Source organism: Pediculus humanus, genomic scaffold, assembly GCF_000006295.1.
Source record: "Pediculus humanus corporis 1103172107520 genomic scaffold, whole genome shotgun sequence".
Classification (NCBI taxonomy): domain Eukaryota; kingdom Metazoa; phylum Arthropoda; class Insecta; order Psocodea; family Pediculidae; genus Pediculus; species Pediculus humanus.
In genome coordinates this window covers 135,379-145,282 of record NW_002987136.1, presented here as the reverse complement: position 1 = coordinate 145,282, position 9,904 = coordinate 135,379, and the positions used below count along the sequence as shown (strand labels likewise).

The window sequence follows — 9,904 nt, the reverse complement described above, 5'->3', positions numbered from 1 at the left end:
GAATTATTTTATATATATATATATATTCATGCTTTAAGAACCAAACACCTAATTAAAATCATTTTTTTTTTTTTTTATTTTTTATTTTTTTTCAGTAGATTACTAAAAACTTAACAAATACATAATTGAAAAAATAAATTAATGATTGGGAAATTGATTGAATTCTATAAGAATTAAAATTAATTCATCTAAGAAATAAATGATTTTACATTTTATATATAATAAACATAATTTTATCAATAAATCACCAAACCGAACCAATATATTTTTTTTTTTATAGAATATAATAATGTTATACAGACCATAGCCATTTCATCCTTAAAAATATTGGATATTTGTCAAAACATTTACTCTGTATATAAAAATAAAATTAATTTTTTATGGATTTAGATAATTTAAATATAATTAAACAAATATGTCAATAAATTATTTGGAATTTAAAAAAAAAAAAAAAAAAAAAATTATTTAACACTAAATTTAAAATAATTTAATTTTCCTAAATGTTAATTTTAGTTTTCAATTTTAATTAAAAAAAAAAAAAAATTTTTTTTTTTTTTTTTTTATATCAAAAACTTAATAATTCTGACTTTTGTGATATTTATATAAAATTATTATAATTAAAAAAAAAAAAAAAAAAAAACAAATTTTAATTTTTGTTATGGTGGAAAAAAAATTAAACCCATAAAATATCATTTACTTAAATATACTACATATCTAATTAGGTTTAGGTTCGGAATTGACAGGATTAGATGCTGCACTATTCATTTGCTGGAGTAGCTGTTCCAACAATTCCGGATTAGTATTTTGAACGTGTTCTGCAACTCTGTGACCGACTTGCAAAAGTGCCTCCATTTCATTACCATTTCCATTCCAATTTTCTAACATAGCAGAGCTCATCATATTTTGAACTGCAGGATCGGACATCATCTGAGAAGCAAATGACATTATCGATGGATTTCTAAAAAAAGCATTTAAGTTAAAGTTTTGTAAATTAGGAACTCGATTAACTCCTCCATTAACTGATCCTTCAGACATATTTCTAAGCCCTTCATTCAACTCAAGATTATTTATATAATTTTGATTTCCTGGTTCTAACTCTAAAGCTTTCTTATAGCTTTGTTTTGCTTCTTGAAACATGTTGAGACTTGAATAAGCAAAACCTAATCTACCATAAGCTTTGCTGTAGGTGGGTTCAATTTTTAATGCAGCTTTGCAATCATCTATTGTAGCTTGATGATTATTTAACCTACTGTATGCAGCCGCTCTATTACAATAATAAACGGGATTATTTGGATCTAGCTCAATGGCTCTAGTGTAGCATTGTATAGCTTCTTCAAATTTTTCCGCTTTAACTAGATTATTTCCTTCAGTTTTTAAATTTTCGGCTTCTTCTTTTTCAGCTGAAGTAGCAACTTTTGAAGGTGGTGTTGGAACCGAATGACTGGCAAACATTTGAGTCAGAGGAATTCCTACGTCCAAAGATGGATCTTCATTATGAATCTCGTAAGCATTTTCTAAACACTGAATTGCAACTTCTATACTCTCGCAAGCTTCCGGGCTCAAAGAAGTTAACTCGTCTTTTAAAAATTTTATAACAGAATACACAACTTTCTTATTATCAGACATTTCGTAAATTTTTTTAAATCACACAAAACTGTTCTTTAAAAATTGAGAAAAATTATTCGCACTTTAGCCCTAAAATTGAGCTAGCGACAATAACAATCTAAGAACCACGAGTACCATTTGCCGCATATAAAAATTTAATAATTTTTTTTTTTTTTTAATGTTGGCAACTTTATGTCAAAGGAAATCTATCATTTTCGCGCTATAAATTTTTATTGAATTATAAGTATTTATTTTTAATCTGACTATTTTTAATTTTAAAAATCAATCTATTTCAGTTTAGTTATTATACATGTAATTGTACGTTGAGTATTAAAAAATTCTATCATTATTATTTTGTAATTTTAATTTATCTTACTCCATATTTCAATTTTATAATGAATTTAATTTAATATTTGTACTCAAATTTAATTACTCATAATAAATTTCAAAAATATTTTCCATCCCCAAAAAAAGTTATGCGTCACATCTTTAATGTAATACTACATTTAAGTTAGATTTTTAAATATTTCTGAATGATTTTTATACCCTCAATTTTCACTATTATAAAAATTTATTTGAAGACTTAATTAAAATTGCCATTATTGATTTATGATGATACGATTATTGTTTTTACAAAAATTATTAAAATCTTTAATAATTATCAAAATTATTTTTCATTTCAGATCAAGAAGTTCTTTCATATGTACACTATGATATTACAATAAAATACTTTTAAAAGTAAGCAAGAAGCTTACGCAGACATTAAAGAATGATGCCATTATAAATTCTCATCATTATTTACCTTTTTATTTTAATAGGTAATATTTTGTTTTCAAACATACCATAAGTGTACAATATGTATACAATTAAAATTTTTGTTAAGTTTTACACTTTCAAAATGTATTCGAATGCAAGTTCTAACATATATTGTAATTTTTGATAGACATGGAAACCAGTACACCGGTAAGCTCACCCAGTCGGAGAAAACATTCTCTTGCACAAAAGTTCATAGGAATCAATGAGACTTTAGAAGACCATGAATCAGAAATTCAATTAAGACGACAAGAAGCTATAAATAAATCAATTGAAACAAGAAGACGATTGTCTGTAGCTCCTTTAATCGCTGGTTACACTGCCGTACAACTGAATCAACATTGCAAAGATGTTATTAAACTGTCAACTGAAAATAAAATAAATTGTAAAAATGCTTTTAATTTCTGGCTCATTGATGTTATGGCAGCAATGGCGAAAAAAAATGATTCAGAAATCAATAAGAATTTTCAAGTTGCAAGTTGTACTTTGGATGCCAGTGTAAAAATCTACGGTTACAGAGTAGATGCTATTCATACGGATGCAGTAAAAATGGCAGGTGGTTTTTTAAGTAAAGAATCTCATTCGGAGGAAAAAGAAATGAAAGATGGAGATGTGGAAAAAGGAGATGTAGCAGGTGTAACAAAAATTAAAAAAAAAAAAAAGAAATTAACTCTCGTTCCACCTGAAACATTAAATGCAAAATCTGAAGCAGAAATTTTTCTCGACATTCAACCCAGTCCGACTTTTCTAAGGGGTAAAAATTGCGGTAGTGACTTATTACTAAAAGTTTCAAAATATAATGACGAAGGAATTATGTTCCTGGATTCGGATTATCCGTGTTGGCCTTACGGCGAAAACAGTAGTTCTGTACCTAAATTTGAAAATCAAGAAATATTTGATCATGAAATTCTAATGACACTTTTATCTGAAATTCAAATTGGCGAGGAAGGTGAAGAACATCTTTGTTCATATTATAAGGATTTTAAATTTGGTGAAATATATAATGACAATGAATCGGATGACGATTTACAAATATCACAAAACAGTGAAAAATTTGAATTTAACATGAATGCCAGCTATCATGATATATCTTCGGATGAAAAACCATCGGATCAAAGAAATAGAATTGATATTCCAGCTGGGGGATTCGAATCCGAAGAAGAAATAATTTTGAAACCTGAAAACAACAAAAAACAAACTCAAAACATTCCCATATCGGAATTAACATCAAGAATATCAATTAATCCGTCTGAATATTCAATGTTCGATGAGAAATTATTAAAAGCTTGGGCAGGTCCCTCACATTGGAAAGTTAAACCAATAAGAAAACCGTTACAAGAATTCACTTGCAACGAAGATACACTAAAACCTATATCATCGAAAAGAACAAGAAAAGGTAAAATAAAATGTTACGCGGGTTTATTTGACGTTTCCGAAGAAATATTAGAAAAAAATTTAATGGAAAACGAAAAGACGACATTATTTAAATCAACAATGTTAAATTGGAATTCACAAAATACAACAATGCCAAAAGATCTTAAATATCAATCTAAAAATTTATTTTCATTATTTCACATACCATCATTTATAATAACGTATAGTCGAAATGAAAAAGAAAATGAAACGACGTTAGAAAAAAATAAAAACGTGGAAGAAAAAAACGACGACGACGACGACGATAATAACGAAAAAGAATTAGAATATTGTTCTGCTCGTTCTTTCGTTCACGATAATAACGAATCGAGACATACAGACGAAGAAGAACAAATCATCCAGGGATTAGAAAAAGAAGAAGAAGAAGAAGAAGCTTGGAATTTAGATAATATGGTACAAGTACCTAAAAAAGTTGAAAAAATACAAATGTCTAATTTTCAAAGGAGAAAACACGTGGATATACAAAATTTAAAACGCGGTCTCTGGACCATTTTGACAGCTTCAACTCGTGAGAAAACATCAGATTCCGACAAAGTCGAAAAAGTTTTCGAATTTAAAGATTTAATTAAAATTTATCCTAGTAAAGTATCGAAAAATTATAGCAATCTATTAAGTTCTCCCCTAATATTTAATGCATTGTTACATTTAACTAACGAAAAATGTTTAACTCTAACTCAAAACAAATCAAACAAATATAATTTTTTAATTAGTCAGTAATTATTAATTTTTTTTTTTTAATTTTAAAATCTTTATTACGACGTAACGACGAGGTCGAGCATAATAATAATAATAATAATAATCAAGGAAGCTTTTTTTATAAATAAAACCTTGGTTAATTAAATATATAACTTGAATATTAATCATATACATACTCAATTGATTATATATATTTTTACAAAATGGCGGTCAATTCATTTAAATTCAAACCTTATTAATTTTCATTGTTTAATTTAATTGTTATTTATCAAGTAATTTTAACGGCCATCAATATTTATTATTATTATTATTTAAAGACGGTTATTTTTAATTATAATTAATGTTGTTTTATGAAAAACTTTTTAAATCCTTATTCAAAATCATAGAGTGTATAAACGTGTGATATGTTATCATTGATGATATAAATCAAAAAGAAAAAATGATTTAATGACGTTAAAGATGTTTTGTTTTTTTTACCTTGATATTTTAACAACAACTTGAGGATTATTGGTCTGCAGACATAATAAGAAAATTGGACATGCAGATAAAAAAAATTTTTTCCATCGTCTCGCATGTCGATAATAATTAAATAAATACCAAGTTTTATTAACGTCATTAGTTTTTTTTTTTTTACTTAAATATCCTGTTTTATTTAAAAATGAACCATATCTAAAAAAAAATTTTCCTATCTAATGACGTAACGGGTACATTTTCGAAACTTGTTTAACAGGTAAAAAAAGAATAATTTTATATTTATTTATTTAATATTATTATCTTATTACGGTATTTATTACCATCGATATTACGTCAGAATTTTGAATTCATTGATATTGTATTAAATTAATTTTTTATATATTTACAAAAAAAAATGGGGGGAGGGAAAAACACTTTAGATAATAATAATAACCCTGGAAAATGTATAAGGGTAGTAGTGGTAGTAGTAAACTATCAACAACAATTTAATTTATAATAAAAAAAAAAAAAAATTAAATTATATATATACAAACGGATTCCGGTTGTTTATTATTATTATTATTATTACTTTTCGTGTAATCAATAATGACATTGAAAAAAACCGGATCAGTTTTAAAAAAATTTTTTTTTTCTTTTTTTATTATTTCCTTTTCTCTCTCTCTCTCTCTCTCTCTCTCTCTCTCTCTCTCTCTCTCTCTTTCTCTCTCTCTCTCTCTCTCTCTCTCTCTCTCTCTCTCTTTCCATTAGATTAATGGAAAATTCAAAATAAACGTATTCGAACGATTTAATGTAAAGCATTTTGGATTTTTTTTTAAAAATTCTTCACCCGGAAATCGTTACGTAAATTTTTTTATAAATAAATATCGTAAAAGGTGTAACCCGGAAAATTTATACATTTACTGAATTTTCCACGGAAAATTTTTTTTTTTTTATAAATCAGATTTAATGAATAATTAGAGTAGATTAATTCTATTCGAGGTAAAATAAAATTTACACCGTTAGTTATTTTTATTTATTTATTGTAAAAATTAATTAAACGTACTAAGTAATAATAATAATAATGGATGAATGAATTATTGTCACGTGATTATTTAATTGATAATATCACGGAACGATTGGATTTACATATTAATTAATTAATTAATTAACAAAAGGGTTACGATAGCCAAGTTTTTTTTATCATGTCCGATGCTTTTTCACCAATCATAATAGCAATAGCATTCGTATGACCTCTGGGTATCGTGGGAATTATAGAACAATCGACAATTCTTAGCCTTTGAATCCCTAAAACTTTTAATTCGGGATCAACAACGGATGTCGGATCGTTTTCCGGTCCCATTTTACACGTTCCTATTTGATGATGAAGATTCGTAGAACTTTGTCGTACTGCGCATCTCCAATAATCGTCGCTACCAAAATCAAAATGGCTACAATTTGGAAATTTTCCTGGATAAAGGGATGCGTTGTATTTTTTAAAACTTTCCGATTCTCCTATTTTAATAGCCTAATTACCAACGAAAAACAAAAAATTAATTTTTTTTTTTATCACTATTTGATCCTTGAATATAATATTAATAATAATAATAATTTTTTATTGTCATTTTCCCACCTTTTTTTTTTTTTTTTATATTTTTATGTTAAGGTCAAAATGTTTAACTTTTGATTTAGTATAACTAATTTGAACCCGACCATTAAAAATAATAACCTCGAAAAGTTCAAAAAATTTTCTTTATTTTAACAATAAAATTTAATGATGATAATTTAAATGAAAACTTTTCATCATCCATCCCTTTACTTTCCTACCCTTAATTTAAAAAAAAAAAAATATAATTATTATTATTATTAGAAGGTGGATTTCACTCACCATTTTTATACCCCGAACCATAGTTTCGACATCTTCTTCCACGTCGTAATAATTCGGATAAAATAATGGCCAATGAAATGGATTTTTCGATTTGAGTCTTAATCTTCCAACGCTTTTAGGTTTCAATAAAATTGGCACGAGTGAAAAACCATCCCTTCCGAAAACTTTACCGTACATGCTTTGGAAAATATCATCCCTGAGCCCGAAACTTTTCCTTAATGCACCTCCCGTGTCACCGGTTAAAGAACCCGCACCCATAACTATTTCAATATCGGCCGCATTTCCTCCTTTTCCGACATATTCCGCGTCTTGTTCGGCGGATGATGTGTCGACAAAGGCAACACCTTCTGCACCTCCTGGTGACGTCAATGGACCCGTGTTATGTAGAAGATAATCAAAAACGTTTGCCGGATTAGTAGATAATCTTTTTTCCACTAGAGACACGGTATCGTTTATGAGAAATACCAAAGTCCCGAAGGAAACGTGATCTTGAAGATTTTCTCCGACCGGAAGATTCTTAATTACAGGTATCCGTAGTTGTGTTAAGTGATCCTGTGGACCTATTCCCGAGAGCATAAGTAATTGGGGAGTGTTGAGGGTACCAGCTGATAAAATAACTTCTTTTCGAGCTTTGATTTTATATATTTTACGTTGTCTTACGAATTCCACACCTGTGGCAGTTTTCGTTTGAGGATTTATAAGAATTTTAGTGACTCTTGCTTCTTTCGCAACGTGTAAATTAGGCCTGTACCTTATTGGCCTTATGTAAGCTTTTGACGAACTGACTCTTCTTCCTTTTTTCATTGTTGTTTGTATGTGCGAAAACCCGATTTGTTTTTCACCGTTTGGATCGGTTATATCGAAACCCATTTCGCGACCGGATTCTAAAAATAATTTTCCCAAAGGTGTTCTCCACGGTGGATGATTTATATTCAAATTTCCGCTGTGTCCTCTGAAAGTTGAATTTATCAATTCCGGTATTTCGACTTTTTCGAGTTTTTTAAAATAAGGGTAAACATCATTCCATCCCCATCCTGTATTACCCAATCTTTCCCAATCGTCGTAATCTTTCGGATGACCTCTTGTGTATACCAAAAAATTAATTACACTCGTACCACCCATTATTTTACCACGTGGCCAAGTACATTTTTGTTCGTACATGGCCAAACACGAACGATTTTGAGGTACCGTTTTATAACCCCAATTGAAACCGGAAAATGTCCAATAAGTGCTTGCGAGTGGGACGTCCGTCATTAAAATTTCATCTTTTCCAGCTTCTATTAGTAATATTTTCCAATCGGGTATTTCTGATAGTCTGTTTGCCAAAGCACAACCGGCCGAACCACCACCGACAATGATAAAATCGTAGGCATCATCTAATATCGACCTATTTTTTATTAGGTCGGGGGGTAGGCCGAGAAAATCTCTAAATATGCTAATGTTATTTGTAAAAAAATTATCTTCTGCTCCTACTCTCGTACTTTTTAAATTTAAAATAATTAATATTAAAATCCGTAAATATAAATAAATTTTCATTTTTTTTTTTTAAATAAATAAAATTTAGTTTATCATTAAAAATAATAAAATAATATATATATATAAAAAATCAATCGTAATCGGCCTTAACCTTTAAATCCTGAAAAATTTCAAAAAAAAAAAAAAAATTATTTATACTAATAATAATAATGATGATGTTTAATGAATATTAAAAAATAAAGATGAAATTAAAATAAATAAATAAATCCTTTTGATATCCTTTAACGCAACCTTCGGTCAAAACAGTTTCCTATTATTATTATTATTATTAGCTAATAGAAAAAGATGCAATTTTTTAAATATTTTTCCGCAATTTAAATTGCGGTCAATGGCTAAACAATTTTTAAAATATAGTTAAAAGGTACCTAAAACTAGTCGACCTTACCAAAAAAAAAAAAAAAAAAAATTAAGTCACGTTATTTGTAATTGGTAACAATTGAGGGGGTTTCTTGCTTTTAAAAAAACTAATAATAATAATGATAATTTATTACACGATTATTAATTATTAACGACAAATTTAAAACCTGTAGAAAAAATTATTTATTATATATTTGTAAAAAAAAAAAAAAACTTAGAAACTTATCATATCGAATGGGTCATCAATCACAAAACCTAAAAATTTAAATTTATTATTATTATTATTATCTTTTTTTTAACTTATAAATATTTCAACCCTTATTATATTATAAACTTTCTCTCTTTGTATTTTGTAATAATAAAATTTTTTTTTTATTTACATTTTTGTAATTAAATAATTAAAATTTTTCCTTCTGGCTATGCTATCCTCCATCTATTTAAATAATCAATATTATTATTAATAATAAAACTTATTACAAAATTATAAACGAAAAAATAAATAAATAAATAAATTTTTTTATTTTTCATAAGTAGTTTATCGATTTATTGATTGATTGATTTATTGATTTATTTATTAAATTTTAATTTTAATCTATTTATTAAATTTCCAAATTGAGATTCTTACGTAAAAAAAAAAAAAAAAACGAAATTAACGCGATTGTTTTTAAATGTTATGAAAATTAAAAACCGTTACAAATGGTACTTCGAAATCAATTTATTACCATTTTGAATTTTTAATAATAATAATAATAATAATAATAATATTATTATTTGTCACGATGTGAAAAATCAGTGAAATTTTTTTTTTTAATGATTTCTTAATAACTAAAAATTATTTTATTGTCATTTCTTTTTAATTTAAAAATGTCAAAATTTTTTTTTAGCAACTGGTAGTAGTATCAATTACCTTTATTGCAATAATTTGATTTTTTTTTACCTGATGATAATAATAATAATATTTTAAATAAATGTAATGTGTTTGAAACAATAATGAAAGCATAGATAAGTGTCAAATAAGAATCAAAAAAAAAAAAAACGTTTTTTTAATTGAAAAGGAAACATGCACATAACCATCTTTGCACATGAACAAACTCTACGGACTCATTATTATAAAATATAAATTAA

The 9,904-nt window shown here is 26.8% G+C and overlaps 3 protein-coding genes across 3 annotated transcripts; 1 reads left to right on the top strand and 2 right to left on the bottom strand.

Moving 5' to 3' along the window:
• Positions 1-714: 714 nt before the first annotated feature.
• Phum_PHUM172710 (Small glutamine-rich tetratricopeptide repeat-containing protein A, putative) lies at positions 715-1,626 on the bottom strand (the record flags this gene model as incomplete). Its single annotated transcript, XM_002425037.1, has 1 exon — positions 715-1,626. One exon carries the CDS (start codon positions 1,624-1,626, stop codon positions 715-717), a length of 912 nt encoding a protein of 303 aa, XP_002425082.1.
• A 924-nt stretch (positions 1,627-2,550) lies between these two features.
• On the top strand, positions 2,551-5,130 carry Phum_PHUM172700 (Condensin complex subunit, putative; the record flags this gene model as incomplete). Its single annotated transcript, XM_002425036.1, has 2 exons — positions 2,551-4,465; positions 5,051-5,130. The coding sequence occupies 2 exons, from the start codon at positions 2,551-2,553 to the stop codon at positions 5,128-5,130; spliced, it is 1,995 nt and encodes a 664-aa protein (XP_002425081.1).
• A 1,048-nt stretch (positions 5,131-6,178) lies between these two features.
• On the bottom strand, positions 6,179-8,140 carry Phum_PHUM172690 (glucose dehydrogenase precursor, putative; the record flags this gene model as incomplete). Its single annotated transcript, XM_002425035.1, has 2 exons — positions 6,179-6,526; positions 6,887-8,140. 2 exons carry the CDS (start codon positions 8,138-8,140, stop codon positions 6,179-6,181), a joined length of 1,602 nt encoding a protein of 533 aa, XP_002425080.1.
• Between the last annotated feature and the right edge of the window lie 1,764 nt (positions 8,141-9,904).